At 39.9% G+C, this 21,694-nt stretch overlaps 1 protein-coding gene across 1 annotated transcript in view; it reads right to left on the bottom strand.

Annotated features, from left to right (window-relative positions):
* Positions 1–21,694, bottom strand: part of EGF (epidermal growth factor) — a 55,527-nt gene that overhangs the window by 20,261 nt on the left and 13,572 nt on the right. Inside the window, exons 4-15 of the mRNA XM_064417209.1 lie at positions 21,460–21,641; positions 19,921–20,151; positions 18,150–18,352; positions 13,974–14,099; positions 12,855–12,977; positions 10,533–10,655; positions 9,237–9,362; positions 8,139–8,275; positions 6,256–6,404; positions 4,540–4,644; positions 2,616–2,839; positions 551–718 (exon numbers count right to left, since the gene is read on the bottom strand). Coding sequence (XP_064273279.1) covers positions 551–718; positions 2,616–2,839; positions 4,540–4,644; positions 6,256–6,404; positions 8,139–8,275; positions 9,237–9,362; positions 10,533–10,655; positions 12,855–12,977; positions 13,974–14,099; positions 18,150–18,352; positions 19,921–20,151; positions 21,460–21,641 — 1,897 coding nt within the window. The remainder of the gene's footprint in view (positions 1–550; positions 719–2,615; positions 2,840–4,539; positions 4,645–6,255; positions 6,405–8,138; positions 8,276–9,236; positions 9,363–10,532; positions 10,656–12,854; positions 12,978–13,973; positions 14,100–18,149; positions 18,353–19,920; positions 20,152–21,459; positions 21,642–21,694) is intronic.

Below are 21,694 nucleotides of genomic sequence, written 5' to 3'. Positions count from 1 at the left end.
CCCTGTCAGGAAAGGAGATTCATGTGCTCTGTATCTAATGCATATACCACATTTTTAAATTTTATTTCCTTCATTGTTTCTCCTTTGATATTTAGAGTCCTAATGCTTCAAGGACATAAGGAACCTGTAATTACCTTCTCTCAATCCTGGTCTATTGAATTACTTGTTTCTGCTTACAGGGAGATTGTTCCCAACAGAGAATCAAATTATTTGATCAAAAATGAATAAATCTCGCAAAATCTTTCCCTATGTCATTTGTTATTATTTGGGGATGGGGTGCTAATAGACTAGGATAAATAGGAATTAGAAGACTGTGGTAGCCTCATGGCAATTGATCAGCATCTATTCTTGGGCATGAACATAAATCTGCCAGCATTCCTGGGACACATGCCCAGATGATGCTTTCAATAAATGCCAGTCTGACTATGCAAGGCTTTTTAAAGAGCCTGTTTCTGAGAAGATAATCCTCTATCCAAGGACATCTATTCTACTGGTATCAGTGAGCAAGAGGAGGCTGGAAGGGAATGACTGCTTGATTTTTGCAGTGTACCTGGTTTCGCCAAAGGATGAACTACAACCACTGATGAGGGTCTCAGCATGCTGCCTCGCAGACGTACCCTGTTTTGGCCGGTCTTCTTGTCCACCCTCACCAGTGATGGCCTAGCCCAGTCAGAAAGCCACAGGTGGTCCTCAAACACCGCTACAGCAAAAGGGTGGCCTACAAAGACATTAGGTTTATCATTTCCACAGCTGTAGAACACACGCAAGAAACCCTGCAAAGGAAAGCATTATCTGCACATAGATCAACTTCTAACACAGGGGCCTAGCCACAGCCAGTGTGGCCTAGCCACAACCCTTTGATTTCCCATGGAGAGGGATAAGTGTCTGTGAACAACGGACCGTGGGCACAGGTTACTTGTGCTCTTAGCGAGGGAGGATGGGACACTTGCCTGGCTCAGCACAGGCTCTATACTTCTGGGGACTTCCAGCCAGATCTAGTTCATAAGATGCTTCTACCTCACACATCACCATTTCTTGAGGCAGCCTTGGACCAGCCTTTCAGAACTAGAGTACCTCCCTCCTCTGCCACGACGTGGCCTGGCAGAGAGCTGCTGAGGTGCACAGCCCCTTTTGCAGCCTTCATCTAACAAGAAGGAAAGGAGCTCATGGCACAAGTCCTCCTGCATAAGCAGAAATAATTTACCTGCTTTGCATGCAGCTCTACTGAATGAGCTCTCAGAACAGGGGCACTAGAGGGAGCTGCTGTAATAAAAATGCATGTTACAGCAGAACACCTATGAAGAGGTGCCACCTTCCTGTCTTCCAGTGTAGAGCTGTTCAACAACAAAAATTGAATTCCAGTCTTCATTAACAGCATTAACAAATGATCAGGACATGCTTCTCTAAATTCATACACTTACATCTCTTTTCACTTCCTTGCATACAGACGTTTATGTCCTTTTCTCTCACCTCCAAACAGCCGTATCCCTGCTCCTTTCTCATAATCCATGTTTCTATAGTGCTCCTAGCTCTCCTTCTCTGTTTTCTTCCTGTAAGACACTGTCTTACTCCTCATGGAGAAACAAAATGAAACTTTGATCAGATTTCAAGGTCCTTCTTCGGAGATCTGCTCCATTCCTGGCAGAGGCAGTTGCCGCGGGAGCAAAGGGAAGAGAGAAGGCTGGAAAGTCTTTCTCCTCAGGCCTTTTTGATGTCTTGTAAACTGGTGGACACTGATGCCTTCAGGACCTCACTTCACTCACCTCCAGTGACCGGGAGGCTTAGGTGATGAACACAAACCCTCCCAGAGCACAGACTAGAACAGAGGCTGCTCAAGGAGTAACCATAAGGTTACCCATGGCAGTCATGGTATTGACCTATGAGTCCTCACTCTGCCCATGTCTTGTATGCAAACCTACAAAATGGTCCCCAGAGAGATCCCATGATCAAAAGGAATTGTCTTCTCCAGAAACTAATATGCCATGTACAAGATTCTCAAACACGTGGTTTACTTTGGACGTGGTACACATCGGTCCCTTGTTGCAAACACCACTGTTCTCTTGCTCCAACAACACAGTTATGTGTCAAGCAGTAGAAATCTTAGACATAAAAACTATCAGCACATCACAAAATCATTTTTCATTTGGTATCTATTGTGTGTTTAGAATCCTTCCAGTGCTCAACATTGTAGATACAGGTTTGTTGCTCAAGGACCTTAACGACCCAGATTAATTCCCTTTCTTCTTATGTCAATATAACTCATTGATGCAATAAACGCAGCAAAATCTGAATTAAACTAAGCAGCCATGCATGGGAAAAGCAAACCACATTTTAAATTTTTCGATTCTTTTCATCTTTCTGTGAAGGCAGAAAAAAGGCATCACACAGAGAAGTTCTCTGTGCAATGCAAAGTGACTTGCTAAAAAAAGCAGAGAGTGTTAGGAAGAAATGCTTTTGCTAAAATTAATAAAAGTCAGCTGGGTAGCAGAATGAAGAACCTCAACATAGCATGGGATATACAGCACAGCAGCTGGCCAGTAGTTTTCATGCACATATGCAGATACACACACACATGGGCAAACAGCAGTAGGTAATTATCAACCCCAAAGCCTCACCTACATCATTCTGTGACAGAACTCGACGACCAGAACCATCCAGGTTTGCACTCTCAACCAGGGCCTGTTTAGCATCACACCAGTACACCTTGTCAGCCAGGTAATCAAGAGCTATTCCACTGGGCCACACCAGGCCAGTGCTGGCCACGACCCGGCGATCGAAGCCTTCTAATGAAGAGCTGTCAATCCGCGGATTGACCCCCATGTCAGTCCAGAATAATCTCCTTCAGAAAACAAAATGAATACAGGAAGTCAGTAAGTAAATGTTTGTCCTCGTCTCCATGGAGTTCTTTCAAAGCAGAAAGGTCGGGTCAGAGCAATACGGCTCTGACTCACAGGAGGAAAAGTGCACGCTTGAAACAAACATATTGGCTGCTGATCTTTTCACACTTGCCATAAGACTCCAGGTGATTGCACTGGGACTTATGCAGTATCCTCACTCTGTTCACTGGCATGAAACCTTTGGAAAACAACTCCTGACTCTGTTAACTGCCACAGCTCCTCATATCTGCCTTTTGATTTTCTATGTGACAGCTGATGGTGTTTTAGCAAACCCAGACAACAGAAAACAATGCATTAGGCAGACCCTTGTCTAAAAAAGGGTACAACAATAAAGAAAATGAAACTAAAATTACCCATTACCCACAGATAACAAGCAAAAGTAGGCAGGTTGTTAAAAAAATGCACCAATATCAGGTCCAGAATCCTTCTTCCTTTAATAAAATCATGATTCTCAGGATTTCCCTCTAGAGTTCTGTGTGTTACTCACTGAGTGTTAGCAGTTTTGAATGAACAGACAATGCTAGAAGGCAACTCAAAATGGGGATAGCTATAATTGCAAATAATATCTGAAGTTTGGGATCATCTTCCCAGGCACCAGTTGCCTCTGTCAGGTTTACTGAAATAACTCAGGGACTCAATTTTAGTTACACAAGCAGTTTTGCTCTAACTAATGCAGGGAACAGTATTTTCAAGAACTCTAATTGTGTTTCATATCCTTCTTTAATATTTACAACTGTGGACATTGCCGTAATGTCTGTTCATCCTTTCACCATTAACTTTCTGATAAGTTGGGTTTTAATGATGTTTCCTCCTCCCTTTCCCCTTGCATGCTTTGCCTCTACCAAAAATTCTAGTAAACAATCTGACAGAACCTACATTTCTTCAAAGTTTCCCTGCAAAATGTCTCTATAGCATTCAATCTCTACTGAAAGATTCTTTCAGGTCTTTATGGGCAGAGGCAAGCTAGAAAAACACCCTCCCCAAACCTGCTTCTTTCTGATTTATCAGCACTTAGTTATAGCAGGATATGAGCAGCAAAACAAAATTTAAAGGACCAGATTTAAAATGCTCCTACTACAAGCATATTGACTAAAAATCCATGTTATTTTGCCATTTATTGAAACAGACAGAATTTTATCAAGAGTGTAAACACATGGGATCATTTCAAAACTAGTTAAGAAGATACGAGGTGTATTTAAAACAACAAATCTCCAGAACAGTAAATTAGGTTTTGTTTCCTCTGAAACTGAAACATGGACCAAAAAAAAAAGGCAATTTTGTAAGCACTGCTGGTTAAAAGTGATTGCCTTCTTCACACTACTAGATATGGAACCATGTCAAGGCTTGTAGTGTGGCACCTACCGCTGTCAGTTGCTCATGCTTATCTTTAGCTTAAACCGCATACAGCATCATTAATGCTCCAATTACTTTCTTCTAAAATCTATATGAGAAATGAACATGTCCCAGCTCATGAAAGAAACCCTGCAATAAAACATTACAGTTCACACAGCTCTGTGAGGCAATGACTAACCCAACACGAGACTAATGCACATTTTGACTGCCAAAAGGGCAAAGCTTGCACGCTCATTTTTAAAAATCATCCACAAGAATTACATGATTTACTGTGTTTATCACTCCTTACTTGGCAAATGGGTGAATGGCAATCCCTCGGGGCTGGGAGAGATCCTCCCAGATGATAATTTTTCTTTGCATTCCATTCAGATTGCTCCTTTCAATGCACACCTTCCTGCAACACACAGAGCACTGTTAGGTCCTCCCTGCCATCTTTTTAATCACCTTCTTGGGCTGAATGCACTAAGATTTTGCACTGCTTTGGTTTAGCTGTAATAAATAATTTCACAGCGACAGGAAGTAATCCGGCTGATGTGGGATGTCTAGTTGTTTTATCAACAAGTAATTCATGTTACAGCTTCGTTATCTGGTCCAGGGCATGATGATAAAATACCTGCTTCTGCAGAAGACATGAAGTTCTCCTTCTTTGGGTGAATAATGAATTGCAAGTAAGATCATTAACAGATAAATGCTAGCTTTAAAAGGAGTCAGGAGGAAAAACAGCTCCTAACTGAATACCATTACCAAATGTATAAAGAATTTTTTAAATAGTACTTTTACATAGCATTTTGCATCCAGAATTCAGTGATCATTTTACATATTCCATCTATTTTGCAGGAAAGAATAAGGCTAAGGTTCTTAAGATCATAAAATCGGTTGCCAAGTCAAGTATAGAATCTACACTGCCAATCTTTCAATTCATCTTTTTTTTCCAGAAAACTGATTTTATTGCTGCAATATTCATCTTGCCAAACAAATATCAGCCTCTACCTGCAAGCAAGCCTACAGCCTTCCCTACCTATTTGAACTTTCAAAGAAAGGCCCCACAGAGATGGAAGGAGAAATATATTCCTGCAAATGTGGAATACAAACAGGTAAATGCAGTGGGTGAGAAGGAAGTCTCAGGTTCAAATTCTCATACTCCCCCTGAATATGTCCTGTCTTATGAAGAGAAACACTATAATCTCCCATTTCACAAGAAACACTGGCATATTTCTACAGCAGCTGAATCGTGTGACAATATTGTATCTAAAAGCAAGGAAGTGGACTAGCAGAATATTTAAAATGGAGAAGGAGGGTGATCTAAACACTCAAAATTACTTCTTCCTGACAAATGAATCATGGATCATGTTGAAAGCTCATGACCACTCTTCAAAGAGTCTTCATTATCTGTTGTGATCTGAAGTTGCCTTTTCATCAAAGGTCAGGATTTTTTTCCCTCTGCATATATGGTTAGATATCAGCTGGAAGGTGGTCACATTGTCTGGCAGCAGTCATTCCTCTTTTATCAGAGAGAATTGACAAATAGTCTCCAATAACATGAGTGTAGCTGCCAGCAACACTGACTTCTGCCCAAGATGTACTCAGTACATTGTTACTCATTTTAATGTGTATATATGTATATACAAAGATATACCTATATACACTCACACTCACACACAGCGTATGTATATAAAAAACACTGTAAGGAAATATATTCACATGCACATGTGCACATGCATATATGTATATATGCAGTGCATGCTTCAGATTCCTTGCAACTGAGTCCAAACCCTCACTTCTTGGAAAGACAAAGATAAAAATACAGTAGCAGACTGCAAGTGAACTTCCAGCATTTTGGTTTTAAATGACCTTCCAACTGTATATACTTGAGACTAAAACTACCCAATCAGAATGTGAAGCATTACTGAACTAGAGTGATATCTCAGCTATTTCTGCATCACCAGTCATTTATTCCAAATATTTTGTGGCGTGCTTCAGCATAAATGCACTGTGGAGCATGTACCCTCTGTCTGTCCAGTACAATCTACGGTTAATCCAGTCCACAGCAAGGCCTTCGGGTGTATCTACAGCTCCATGAATAACCTTTTCACGCTCTGAGCCATCCAGATTAGCTCGTTCTATCCACTTCAAGGCAGTGTGGGCAAAGTAAATCTGTGAATAAATAAGAGACAAGGTGTCATTAGTTCTCATCTCACTTTTTACTCTACCTCCTCAGTCTAGTAACTCCATTTCTAAAATACTTTTTTCATCTGGAAAATTCCCTAAACTGCTTATTCACAAAAGGCTGCACAGGTAACCGGTGATCCCTGATCAAATAAAAAGACACTTATCCTTCAACCAGGATGACTTCTACAGGCAGCTTGCGCTTAGCTGTAAATCCTGGTTGCCCTATATACAGCCCTGTAGTTTTGTTTGAGCCAGCAGCTACTTCACATGAAGCACAGCTGAGGAAGCAAAAGTAGGAACAGGCAGAAAGAAGCATGTTGCCATTTCACTGGATGCTCATGTTGAAAAGTGAGAAGTGTGGAGAAGATAGCAGCACTCTATGTATATCAAGGAGCTGGGAAGGGGAAAAGGAGTTTGAAATTTACTTGTATTTTTTCCACGCTTTTATCCTGCAGCTATCCTAATTTTTTACTAGGTGTCTATTCTGTAAGGCGCCAACATTTGCAGAAGAGGTTTCTTAGTTTGGGGTCAAAAGTAAAGTTCTTTGCTGGTAGGGAAAGCAGGTTTGCATTTTCCAAGGATGTGCAAATTTTATCTTGTATGCAAATACCAGAGGGAGGCAAACATTGCATGGCACAGCCATATCAAAAGCAGTGCTGAGGCTTTCTTTGGAAATGGCAACAGCAAAACAAATTACTTTCCTTTGATGCTGGCCATTAGATCAAACAAAACAGGAGAGAGCCTCTGGCCCTAGCCCAGCTAATTCAACACCCTGGGAGCACGAGGGCTGCTGCCTTGCCACCCAGCTGACACCACCAGGCTCCTGCAGCCTGGCTGGCCCCCTGCGTGTCCCCCACCTCTGTGCTGCCACCCAACACCGCAGGAGGGGATCCCAGGTGCCACCAGAGTCACTGGCACAGCTGATCCACACTTGGCACAGCACAGGGCAACTGCTGCCTCTCCAGCAGGGCCCTATTTCGGGAGCAAGTGGAGATGTTCCAGAAGTGCCTGAAGTGCTCCTCCTGTAAATGCAGATCTGGTAACATTCACATTCGTTTAGCTGTGCCAATCTGGGCCTTGAGGTGCTTCCAACAATTTAACTGAGCTCCTCATCAGCTTTCACTGTACTTTGCAACACTTTTACAGTGGAAATAAGTCTCTCCATGGGAAAATGTAACTTTCTGCCGCAGCAGGTTCAGCAAAGCACAACTGAACTCCTATTCTTCCCAACTCTCCAGGCAAGTTTTGCTCAATAATATCAGGACATGGGAAATAATTTTTGTTAAGATTAGTCCAACATTTAGTAGAGATTATATGGACTTAGCTGCATAGAATAAAAGATACTTTTGCTTGTACCACTACACAGTGAAAAAACTCCACAACATGTTTCCAGAAAACAGCACTGCAGTCTTAATGGGGAAAACCTATCAACCACCCAGAAGTTCTTTAAAATTGAAATCATGCCTGAAGTCAATTTAGAAATCCAAATTGTCAGTGAATTATCATTTTCAATGTACAAAAAAAAAAATAAATTCAAGGACGAAACTCTTCAGCTGATATTTGGCAGCCTTTACCAGTTGTGCTCCTAGACAGGAGACAGAGCAGCGAGCAGCATAATGCGTAATCCAGATCACTGACAGAGGAAAGGTTAAGGCACATGAAAGCTCAATCCTTTTGTCCTTGCAACACTCCAGAATCCTCTCATTTTTAATGCCTTACCTTATTTTCCACCGGGTCAGAGTCCAGTGCTAAGACTACTCCCATCTGCCAGTCAAGTAAACTTGTGTAATCTGTTCCATCAAAACTCATCTGGCGGATATCTTGGCCATTTGCAAACAACAAAAATGGCTTAGGACCTGTCGATTAAAATTTGCCAGTATGTTAATTGCTCTAAGTTCAAAGTGAACTAAGTAAAGTTGTAAATAAGTAACAGTAAAAGACAAAATGAGAAACAAAGGCAAAAAGAAATTATGGCAATTTTCCTACACTCCACTTACCTAAGAAATTAAAGATAAATATGAATATAAGTTTACGGCATCAGCCTCAACATTTCTGACAAAAGGTGTCACTAATCCTGCTGCGGTTCACACTGAATGCCTTAGCCTCGAGGCAATAATTTCTCTACATTTCACAGCATCACCATAAATGCCAGAATAACTTGAATTTTGTATATGGAGAACTCTTTTGTAGTAAAAGCAAGAAAGATACTGTCCTCAAAAAAAAAAAAAAAAATACATAGTTTTCCCCTTTTTTCGGGCACAAATCAAAAACTTCTTTTTCCTCCTCTCTCTTTGTCAATTGCTTATACCTTGCTGATACCAGAGTCTGCCCTTTTCTCAGAAGGAACAGAAGGGTCTGGAATCCAAAAGTACACATCAAACATGTCAGCTTCCTGGGGCCAGTGAGGGACAATATCCTCATATGGAAAGCCCTTTAACAAAATATTCCCTACCCTGTTCTCCAAATAGAGAGACTTCAGCCCCAGGTCTGTAACACTGGGCAGGAACTATGCCCATATTTATGTGAAGGCACAAAACCTTGTGTACTGCAGGACAGACCTCCACAGTATGGGAGCCCAGAGTGAAATGCTGAAGATGGAAGACAGATTAAACTTTCTGTGAAGGAGACAGAAACATGTACTGGTGCTTGTCCTGGTTTATTTCCAAAATAGGTTGTCTTTCCTGTCAACTAATACTTCCCAAGTTTCACAAAGTAACCTAAAACAGTGCAAAAAGGGATCCCAGTTGATCCACCTTAAAGAACTCAAAAAAGTTTGCTTTTATTGGCAGAAATATGCAGGCATACCAAGACACCAACCTATAGCAGTGCAGTGCTTTCTGTCTCGCTGAAGCTTATATCCAGGAAAACAAGCACACTCCCAGGAGGATGGGCTTAAAGAAGAGCATATCTGACTGCAGCCACCATTATCTGGAGATGTACAACCTTAAACAGAGCATTTGTAAAATTTTACTGTGCCGTTCTAAAAAAAAAATAAAATACAACAAAATCAGAGGTATAAGAGAATGGTTCACTCTGCTCAGGATTTCTACAGTGCAAATCATCCTAGTGACTGGTTGATTTACCAAAAGGCCTCCTGCTGAAAGCAGAAGCCTAGTGAAGTGGAAACAAATTAGTAATAACTTGTTCCAGAATTTTCCTGAAAACTTACAACACAAGATGTGTTGTAAGTGTAGCACAAAGTGGGAGCGTGGGATACATAAAGACAGAGGCTCTTTAATGTGTTTCAGGGAACTCTTCTCCCATGCAAATCTCATCCCATCTAAAACAGAATAATACATTTTATCAGACTTTGCACTCCATGCAAAGAAACAGCAAATTAATGCTATTGTCTTCTTGGAAGTTAATTAGGCTAGGAGGACAAATTGATACTTTCTAAGAAAACAAACCAAGATTTCATGTAAAAAAACCCCATTATTTTGTTATTTTTTTCTGTTATATTCTCAATACCAACATAAGTCAGCAAAACAGAAATAATGACTGAATCTATGTATAAAGTACAGTCCATGTGAAAGGGATTAAAAGGAAAAGAGGATTTTTCACAGCATAAGACTGTCAGAAATGGAGCTCTCTTGACCCCTAAGACTGAAAAGATGCAGTTGAGAAGCTACAGTCCCCTGATTTTGGATAATTGCTGAAGTGGGGAATGACAGTAGTGTATGGGGAATGACTGTAGCAGCTTCAAGTATTCTGAGTGCAAAATTTCTATTTGTGGTGAGTTAGAGTGACTCTGAACCTGGGCTGCATGATGGCAATAAAATTATCACCCAAGCCTTAATTTTGTACATATACGTCCCCTCAAGTATAAATTTTAGATGTCTCCCACAACAAAAATCTGAGACATGCCTTGATCTCTGCTGACAACAAAAGATCTTGGCCAGCAAATATTGGATGTTGCTGCTACTAAAAATCTATTTAAAAATGAAGATGAATACTGCTCATGTCAGCACTCAAATCAGCTTACATGCTATTATCTCGTGCAATCATTTACAGCTGTTCAAAATGAGTGTGAAATGTCTTCATTCACTTCTGGCTCTTGGTGCCAAGAATAAACAGAGCCTGGCAGTTACTTCAGCTAAGAAAAATGTTCCTTACCTGTGCATGTTTTGCCATCCACTTTGAGCACAGATCCCTCTGGGCAAAAGCAAACAGGGCCTTTAGATGTTTGAAGGCAGCTGTGACTGCAGCCGGTGTCATTACTTGTACAGGTAATTAGCTCTGCAGTAATTTAAGGAGAAAAAAATTCCTAAATGATGATAAAAATTTTTACTAAGCCCCCAGTAAGATATGTTAACACCTTCTTAAATAGCAAAAGAAGAAGTTAAAAAAAGTAGAGAAATTAAATATATAAATAAATAGAATTGTGATGTTTAGAGTACAACACTTCTGCAGTTTGTCTCTGATTTGTTATGCTGTGTTTCTGTTCTTCTTTTCAAATTTTTTTCACACCTCCTCCTAATTACAGCCCAGGAGAAAGCCAAAATTGCCGAGTCCTGAAGCCATTATACTTATCAGCTTAAATTTTCCAAAATATTCTGAAGGTGTGTTATCAAAATTGAAGTAATTTTGAAAAATTTCTTTTTTGTACTGCACCAAAAATAGATCAGGTTCTAAAAACGACAAGGAATCTATACTGAAAGAATAAGTATAAAAGACCAAGAGAATGAGGAAGGACTACTTTCCGACTACTCCAAGTGTAAAAGAGCTAAGATCAATCAAAACAGGAGAAGAACCTTCCAGAATCAAAACTATGTTCTTTAGTGTCAATTTTAGAAGGTATAAGGGCAAAATCATCTGAGGACTTGGCAAGAGCTTTCCTTTACTTGCTATTAGAAATATTCCAGTGCCAACATTTTTTTTAAGTATTTCTTTAATGCAGTTTCACATGATGTGCTCCTTCCACCTTCTCCATTGCAGTACTCCATCTCTTTGTCCCAATTCTAGTGCCATATGACTGGAACCAATACAAGATTTCCACAGCTGCTTCTATGAATCAGCTGCACACGTTGGCCTAAATGGTGCATAGCTCTTGCAAATATTGCTTCTGCAGGACACCTGCATTCTGGACTGGACTGTGCTAACCACTTCAGCACAGAGAATAGGGTCCAGAAAATTCCTTCTGACCAGATCTTGCGGCTTTAGATGAAGAGCTTCATAAAGGATTTGGAGGACAAAGTATCAAAATCTTTGTCCATCATTTGGACTTCTCATCTGGTGTGTGTGTCTCTCTCAAGCTGCATAGTTGGTGAAATCTGCCTTGTGCTGCAGATCACACTGTCCATCCTGCAGTCCTAACCTGTGCTAGAAAAGCATTATTTTCTATCTAATTTGAGCCACCCCAAATGCAGGCATGCAGTTCAAACTGGTCATCCAAAGTAGGACTGAGTTGCACAGTGTCTAAATGTTGTTTTGGATGCAAAATGATATCCTATCTCCCAATGACCTCTGGCTGCAGCCCATAGTTCTTCTGCTGCAGTTGGCTGCCTTCTGCAGGTCACACACACCCTGGACCCCCACGCTGGGGTCACTGAATCCTGCTCCTGGCTCCCTCTTAATAAAGAGGAAGAAGTGGCTCTTACAGAATCACAGAATATCCTGAATTGGAAGGGATCCACAGAGATCATCGAGTCCAACTCCTGGCCCTGCCCAGCACTCTTGGAGTCCAAAATAGACTGACTGCTAGAGTCTGTTAGATTCTATGGCTATATTTACTCTCCAGTAGTGATATTTAATATACCCTAAGTCCTTATCCTGCCATGATCCACACAGAGCTCATTGGTGTGCACTGGCACTCCTGCTTGGGCCTTATACCAATGTTTTATTTCAAATAAACAAAGTAGAAGGACTTTTTTCTGTGCATAAGCTTCAGGTCAAAAGTGACTGATAATATTCCAAGACCTCAAAACTTGGAAGCTTTTCACATTTTTTGTTCTAGACTTATTCCAGAAAGGCTTAATTCATTTGTAGGCTGAGCATACACATTTAATTCCATTTAATGTCACGTCATATATATATCAGCAATGCTGTCAGCCCTGATCTGAAATAAAAATACATGATGCTGTGAGTTATTCTTTCAGAGACAGGGCAAATCCTTAGAGAATGAGCCAAATTCAGAGACCACATTTAAAAATACATAACTGCTTTTCCACCTGGAATGTGTCATTGGGTCTAATCTGAGAAGAGATCTCTCTGGAGACATGACTTGTTTCTTTTTCCTCCTCTGAAGAAGTGTATACAATTTCTCACGTGTAACTTCTGCTTCCTTAAACACAACACCTGAAATCAGTTCACTCACTTTAAGCTAATCCTGCTTACATAACATGGGATTGGAAGCAAGCAACACAATGCACAAAACTTCCAGCAGTTCCAGTCTGAAACGAGAAGTCTCTCCAAGTGTTTGTGTATTCAGCTCCTTACCATGACATGTTTTCCTATCAGGCAGCAGAACAAAGCCCCTCGGGCAGGTGCAGTAATAGGAGCCAGGGATGTTCACACAGCCTAAAGTGCAGCCGTGATTCCAGAAGCCACATTCATTAATATCTGCAAAATAAAGAGAACTTGTTGTGTCAGAATAACCTCATCAGCCAATGTTAGGGAATAGATTAATGGAACAAAGTAACAGTCTGGAAAAGTACATATTTTTTTGCATGAATTTTACAAAAATGTGGTTTTCCTAATGAGCCATAAGAAAACACGTTTGCAGACCTCATTCAAATCAGTGTCAAAAACCTTCTAGCAAAACATACTTATTCTTTGTGTGTCCAGCATAGATGCCTAGAGGACTTTCAAAAAGATGCCTTTCCATACAGATTCCAGTGCCATTTAAATTCTGTGCACATCCAAAACCTGTTCGTTAGACACCATCTTAAAACAAAAGCTCTTTTTAAAAATTTGGGTTCAAAATGACTTAAGCAAATGCTTCAAAACACAAGTGTATTAAAAGTTGAAATTCAGAAATCAAACCTGAAAATTTCCTGAGAACTGGAATGCTGATGTTCAGGCAAGTTTGTAAATCTTGTCAGCTAGGAATTCTGGTGCCATTATGTCTTATAAATTCTGGTCATGTAGTAAAAGAGATGCTTTAAAAAGCATTGTGTTATCTATTATTAATAGAAATTTTAGATTTTTAATAAAACAATTGAGATTAAAATATTTAGAAGCATGTTAAGAATGTCTGTCTTTTTTGAAATTATACACAGACTTCTTGTTGCTGGATTATTCCATGTTTCACCTTTGGTCGTACATCCAGTTTCATCCTTCTTTTAAAATTAAATTACCACACATGAGCATTTCTACTTGTCTGAAGCTCCTTTACCTACTCAGACTAAGACCAAAATTTGTCACGAGAATAGCATGTGTGACACTTTCATTGGTCTCTTTTTAAACTATTTCAGACTTGGAAGGACACAAAACCGAAATGGCACACTGAAATTTTTAAAAGCTCATAGTAATTTTTCAAACTCAAGATTTTAAGTAAAAGAACAGAATAATTTTTTCATGTGATGGAATTAAGCAGATGAGAAATTCATGTATTACCTTCACAAAACTGTTTATTTCGACTTAAAATAAAGCCACTAGAACATTTACACCGATGAGTCCTTGAGTCTGGCCTGCAGATTCTTCTTCTGCACTTCTCTCTGTTGAAATCACAGATTCCTTTTTCTGAAAGAATAATTACAGCGTAAGTAGACTGGAGTTCTTATCATATTAACCCTCCAGTAGAAAGATGATAAGATGTATTTTCTTCTCAACATCTGCTTGCTCAACCAAGCTGAGGAACTTCTTATTAATGCAAAATAACTTCATTTTTTTTCCATTAGTAAAATCAGGCAAAAAAACTAGTCACTGTAAAAATGAAAGTACTTGGAATACTAGGAGTAGGTGTGTCCAAATGATCATTTTGAGCTCTATGCCAGCACAAGAAGATTTAGAGAGAACATGAACTAGGGATGGTTTGGTTTGGGTCCATACCCAGAGTGACAATAAAAGGGAAAATTCAAGTTCCCTATGCCCCCAGTTCTGCACAGTATTACATATTACTTTGTAAAACACTCAGAAATAAGAACAACAGACAGGGAGCACGCATGCAAAAAGGAGAGAAAAGAGAGATGTTTAAGACACACATACAAAGACTGTTGTTGTTGTTGTTGTTGTTATTATTGGAGTATCATTACCACATTACTACCCATATTATTTAACAACAAAGAAAACGTGAGGTTATAATGACCATGTGTTTCATTTGGGCACAAGGTATTAGTGCATTCTAGAGAATCTTTGTGTTGGTGTGGCTCTCTAAGAAATACAAGCATTATAAATGTTGAGTTCAAATTTCAAACTCAGAATCTTTCTTCAAAGAAAGAAGAAAAAAATGTGCCCAAGGTTTTTTGTTGGTCCCCAGGAGCCTTCCTATTTCTCCTGCTTCAAGAAGAGCTACTCCAGTATCCTTTCTCATGGGAAGGATTTGCAGAGCCTCATGTCTGTGCTCAGCTATCTTTCAGGGCTGGTGCTTTCACAGATACGCAGCACTCCTGATTTTGTTTTTGTCTCCAAAATGATTATTTTTGTTTGAACTGATGCTACTGAGTGTGGGTGTGCAGCCACAGAGAATGCTGCATCTGCCCTGGGCTGTGTGCGCAAGGCATCAGGGGCTCGTACAGGCAAAGAAATGAGTATGTGACCAACTTTCTTCTGCTGTTTCCCATTCACAATCAATACTCCAAGAGATTAAAAACTGCATAATATTTAAGCTCCAAGTTTATTCTTCTGCCAGCCACAACAAAGAAAACATTGGCCCCTTGATGGAAAGACAGACCACATCTATAAAAGTAATAATACATCTTTTCCCAGAGAGCTTGGCTACAGGCACAGACACCTTGCACATATTTGCTTAACTGGTTAAGTCTTCTCTAGCAAAGGTCATACCATTAAATGCAAAATTATGAATGGATGACTAGGTAGATATTATCTATGTTATTTAGCATGTTGTCTTTTAAGAGACTAGAGTTTTGTGTGGTTTTGTAGAATTAATTTTGAATTGGACACAACCTTTTTCTACTTCAACTGAACCAAGAACACACAGTAATGGAGAGTCTAATCTTCAAATAAAGAACTCATTAGAATGACAAAAGTGCAAGTGCATGCAACCACAAAACAACAGAATCCACAAACAAGAATCCACATTCAAGGCTGCATCATATGCTTATGTCATTGTTTTTGATTTTTCTCCCCATGGTTATACCATTATTGATCTAAATAGTCAAAAAAAGATCTAAGGCACCTGGGAGTTACAGAGTAAATAACAGAAGCTGTAGTTTTGCCATCTGGACAATCTCTAGAAGATAATTTTTAACTGAATAAGTATTAGAACTCTCTGTAGCCATATCAATACATAAAAACCCAATCACATTTCAAAGCTTAATGGTAATTAAATTATGAATCACAAAGTTTATAATGTAATATTTTCTGGAAGAACACCATTACAAACCACTCTTACTAACTTATTTGTGTTTTGCAGGGTTTTTTCCCCTCCCATCCCCTGTCTTACATGGAAATACATATCCTCATATATTAGTAGCATTAATCTGTTAGGAAAAATTCCTTCAAAGAATTCCAGAGTATTTGAGATTTTAAGGTATTTCAGATATTTTATGACCTGTTATTAAAAGTGACACACCAAAGTTTTTGTGTGGGGTTAAAACCAACCCGTAGATGAATTAATGCTCTTCTCTCTACTAATTGGCCCTGACCAATCCAAGGAAGTAGTTTGAAAGTGAAAGGGAAGAGGAGACCTGAGAAATTTAAGTAGCAAAGTAAATAATTCAGATGCCAGTAAAAAAATCAAATCATATCAGTTGCACACTTCTCCTAAGTTCCCTTTTCATCTGAAGGAACTCACTTGTTATCTGCTTTAAAGAAGGCTTGATAATTCACAGCTGACACTACATTGCAATGTACATTTTCTTAGCTTGTACAGAGCATCCAATTAGTATAGGTATGCTTTTATCTGCAGGTTTCTCTGTTGTAAGATCAGCTATAAATCTCATTTGAACTCCAGGCTCATTAGTCCTCCTTTCATCCCCGTTCTTGCATTGGATAAGCAAAGCAATGCACATACAAAGTCCAAAAGGTTCATCTGGATTCAGCCTCTTAAGCTTCTTTCTACTCCATCACTTCCCAGACATTTTACAAGTTATTTGGATTTTTTTTTAAAAAAGCCTACTGCTGACAACACTTCCTATTGTACAAAAATTTACTAAATGTTGGAAATACACATACATTTGAAAACATTGGTAGGTCATATATTAATAAAAGCAGAGAAAGCCTTTTTCCATGGAAAGACAAATGCCAGAAAGCAGAATGCTTGGGTGGAAGAAGTGGAACAAATCTTCTGAGCAAAGAATAAAGGCTAAGTGCCCACAGTCACTGAAATTAAGCTGCACATTCTTGCCCTAGTTCCTCTATGTGACAGCACCAAATGTGTCAGTGGAAAAAAGTGCTTCCATTTGCCAGGACAGCCATTTCCCCCAAAGTAAGGACAGATCAAGTATTGTCTCTGAATAGAGACTCCCTGTGCTTACAAGGGTAACCTTGATTTCCAGGAACACTATCTTCTGCATCTCACCACGTCTTGGCACTGCAAACAAAGCATGTGAGGGGGAAAGTTCCTTTGAAGGTTTTGATTTTCCCACTCAGACCACTCTTCAGAGGACACAGACTGCATGGTGCAGCTGTTGGTTGGCATGAAGAAAGACAAAGACTATTTTATAGTAGCTATTTAGGAATAGTTCAAATATACATTTACAGTTTGATTTTTGCTCATATGAACTAAAACAAACACTATCTTCATACCTCTGGGAATCCATGGCTGCCTTCCCTTGGGAGCTGTGCAACCATTGCTTAGCACACAAATGCCTCCAAACTCTTTGCTCCATTGCTCTTATCCAAGCAAAACTGGCGACAAAAGCTATTCCACTAAAGCAAGAATGCTCTGCTCCCCAGAGATTAGAAGACAAGACATTATTTGCCTGGGTATCCTCCACTTCCTACTGCCTCAGCAGGAATCCCCAAGGAAGGTGAAGTCTTGATAGCCAATTACCTTCATTTTGGATCCACAGTGAAAGGCAGCGAGATGACCAGCTCACACAGTGGGCTGCAATTGGTGGCAATTAAAGAGTCTCTTATCCTATAGTTGTTATAGCAACTTTAAGACTGCCTAAGAGCTGCTGACTTTTAGTTGAATCATTTCACAGGAAAGCTGAGACATCCACTTGTAGAACATACTGTGTGCTTAAAATCCTTCACTGCCGTAATAATCAGAGTTGTTTAGATGCACTTTAGACTAAAACTTCCAGAATGAAGCAGACATTTGATCAGGATAATGTAGACAGAGGGTTAAAAATCTGTATGCTTTGTACATTTAGCAGGAAAGCATAAAAATATCTTTGTGTAAAAAAAGGTGAGAGAATGCAAAAGTCACATTTATCTGCATGTGTGTATAGATTAATGAAACGAGCAGTTCATGCTTGGCATGCTTCTACCCTGATACTCCGCTGGAGCTGCACAAAAGTAGAACTGTGGACCACTGAAGTGAAAAAACCCACTTTTTCCTTCATTTCACTGAGGCCTGGAATTTTCCAAAGAAAATTCTTACTGCAGAGAATCAGAGTGTATGACATTATTATTCTCATGCATAGCAGCGTTACATTTACTTACCCAAATCCTGAGAATCAATCCTTGCACCTGGCTGCTTAAATGGATGTACTATTTTTATCTCCACTGGTGGGAAAAATGATGGCTTCAGGCTAATTGTGACTACAACCTTTCCAGTATATTTGTTGGCTCTCCATATCATGCCAGACTTCAAATCTGAGTAGTACAGGTGCTCAGCAAAGAGAGTCATACCAAGCAATTGATGTCTAAAAGAGAAGAGAGCAAAGTGGCACATTACCTGATTCCTGCATATTTACTCACTCAAACATTTTCTGAGTGCCTAGTTCAGTCAGGTTCACTGAAAATTACCTTTCTTTGTATTGTGTGTGTGTATATATATACTATAGTATCTTCTATATATGAGAATCAGAGGAGGTGAAGAGACATTCCCAAAATAATTCAGCACTTAATCCTGCAAATTTGCAATAGACACAAAATGGATAACCTGCATTTCTAAAAGGTTCAATGATCTTTGATCAATGATCTTCAAAGGTCAGGACTGACTTAATTGGGAGAGAAAATTTAGGTGTGACCCTGCTTCTGGTGAATCAAGCAACCAAAATGGAAACTTGGTCTGTTGGAGGATGTAGGTCATATAAGTTCCACTATTTTCCAATATCCAGTGCCTGCTCTGACAATTCTGACTGTCTGAGGAAATCAGGGTGGAGATGGAGTGGTAGGAGTAGAGCACTCCTAAAACCCATCTTCTGCTGCTTCTCCAATCTCAGGAATGTAGTTTCCATTCATTGGTCAGTTATAACAGCTAACAGAGAACACAAAAGGGCCAAGTTTTCTCTCAATAAGAGAGAAATCAGAAAAAATACTACAGAAGGTATTTTTGTCTTCGGCTTTCCAGGAAGACACAATCCAGGTGGAAAACAGAATCCAGATCATCCAGGCTAAAGAATCAATTCGTCAGTGAACAATAACCAACTCAAAGGAGAAAGGGAAAAAAAAGTAAGGAAAAATCCAAACTGCGGGTTGGTATTGTAGAGAGATGTCAACTTTGTGTTCATCATGTGAAAATGGTGGACCACCTATTTAAATAAGCAGGCCAGTAAAACTGCATTTTTCTCAGTTTACTGTTGGAAATCCCTTTTCCACACATGGCGACCCAACCATACTGAAAGATACTGCAGTGACAACCTTTTCCTGATCCCCTCACCGACCCCACAGCCGCCACTGGCACCTGTACCCCTGCACAGCATGAAGACCAAAAGGACATGGGTCTAAAAGCCCCTTCAGCTGTGCTCAGCACTGGCACTGGGGCAGGACAATGCTCTCGCACAACACAGTTTTCACCACATCTGCTGATGCTTCTTGGAGAGCCTGAGCACAGGGCCAAGCCTCACCAGACAGCAGCTAAGGAGGACAACAGGCTCAGATGAGGATGGAGTTCAGTCTCCTGAGCACAGCTCAGACACCTGAGCTCACCCACTGTGACCTTGGATAAATCATTTAATCTCTCCTTTTGGCTCCTCTCTCTGCAGAAAAAGGCCACTAATAAACACTCAGAGAGGATTTCTAAGGATTAATTAGTTATCATTTGGCAAAAGCTTGGAAGAGGGAGAGTGCTGAGTGGTAGTATTATCCTTGTAACAGCGACATTTTTCCATTTTCCTATTATTAATGTGACCTTTAAAGTCACAGGCCATTTGCATTGCACTTTATATTCCTCATGTTATGAACTGACCCAAAAGGGAGGATGGGGAAGAGAGCTAAATTGCCCCCTTGAAATGAATGTTTTATTTCTGACAAGCTGAGGAGAGCTCACCGGACAGAATTTCTGAGGAAACGAACAGCTCCACCATCATAGTCACATGATCCAATATGGGAAATCTCTTTTCCGTGGTCATGTTGGATCCAGTAGAGCCTTGTGTCAACCAAATCTAGTGAGATGGCCTTTATTTTTTCTGTAGTTTTCAAAATGTTTATCATATAACTTCCACTGAGAGACGCTCGGTGTATGCTGGAAACTGTACCGTCTGAAGACAAAAATAACAGCCTGCAGGCAAGAGAGGCATGTTTGAAAAACAAACCAAAACAAAACACCCCACAACAAACAAACCCTATATTTTCAAAATCACATCACAGCTACACACTCTTTATTAAGTTATTTAGTTGCTCCTGTATACAGGATTTCTCAGTGTGGTACTAGAACTACAAGTACTGCTGGAGATACTAGAAACTAGTATTACTAGAGGTAGCAAAAATTTCCCTCAAGTAGGTCAAGCAGGAATCAGCCCAGCTTAACCACAAAGCACTATTTTCTGTCTCTCTACTTTGTTCAGCCGTGCAGTCAAGGAAACTGGAATTACTTCTCAAATCTATGGGGAGCTCTTGCAAATTTGAGGAAAGGCATGTCTGATGTCCAGGACCAAAACCCCACTGGGATGGCAATATTCCAAAGAGTATTAACAATACTACTATCATCAGAAGATTGGTTTATGTACAAATGTGGTGGAAATGGACACATGAACCTCAATATTAAAACAACCGTGCACATCGCTGAGCAGCTTTAATGCAAATCAAAAGTAGGAACAAAGACATGCTCTTGCTAAATAAAACAGAAGCATTTCCAATTTTTCTCAAGTGTTCTTTTTTTGTTGTTGTTGTTGGGTTTTTTTGTTTTTGTTTTTGTGTAAGGGGAAATTAGCATGGAGAGACCACTGTGATGATTCATACTGGTAACCCTTGGGGATCCAGGCCTCTCATGTGAGCATGGTTCTCCATGTAAATTACTTGAAGCTGAAAGGAGCGTCTCTATGAAGGCCAAACTACTAGTGATGCTAAGCAGTAGCAGTGGATTCAGAACCAGTATTTGGTGACACTGAGAAAGAAATGAGGGAAACAGCAGAAAAGTGTCAGTTTTGGCTTTTTTTTTTTTTTCAGAAAACAGCAATTTATGTTCTAAGTATGCCGGGTCTGAAGCACAAGTGACTCCCAGCATTTTTTGTCATCATTTCCTTTGCTTCTCCAATACTGCTTTCTACCCAGAAACTTTGCTGAAAGAGGCTAGATTGAGATTGGATATTAGGAAGAAATTCTTGACTGTGAGGGTGGTGAGGTACAGGAATAGATTGCCCATAGAAGTTGTAGATGCCCCACCCCTGGAATTGTTCAAGGCAGGTCAGATTGGACTTTGTGCAGCCTGGTCTAGTGGAAGGTGTCCCTGGCCCTGGTGAGTGGGTTGGAACTAGATGACCTTTAAGGTCTCTTCTAACCCATTTCTATGATTCCATGAAACCACAACCATAGCACTTTACATATTTGGAGTCCATTTAAATGAAATTACTGAGCCCTTTAAAATTACCTTTGTTCAGCATCAATGGTAATCCTTGTGGGACGACCAACAGCTCTTAGAAGAACTCGGCGTTTCTTCCCATTCATGTCGGTTGCTTCTATGGTTCCTTTCTGTCTGTTGGCCCAGAGAATGTCTTGATTTATCCAGTCAATAGCAAATCCTGAAATGCCTTTGTCTATGTAACATAGCCTCTGTACAGAAGAAAAAATTAATTGAGAAGAGGAATCCTAATGACTACTCTAAA

Source organism: Passer domesticus, chromosome 4, assembly GCF_036417665.1.
Source record: "Passer domesticus isolate bPasDom1 chromosome 4, bPasDom1.hap1, whole genome shotgun sequence".
Taxonomy (NCBI): domain Eukaryota; kingdom Metazoa; phylum Chordata; class Aves; order Passeriformes; family Passeridae; genus Passer; species Passer domesticus.
This window is presented reverse-complemented; position numbering and strand designations above follow the sequence as displayed.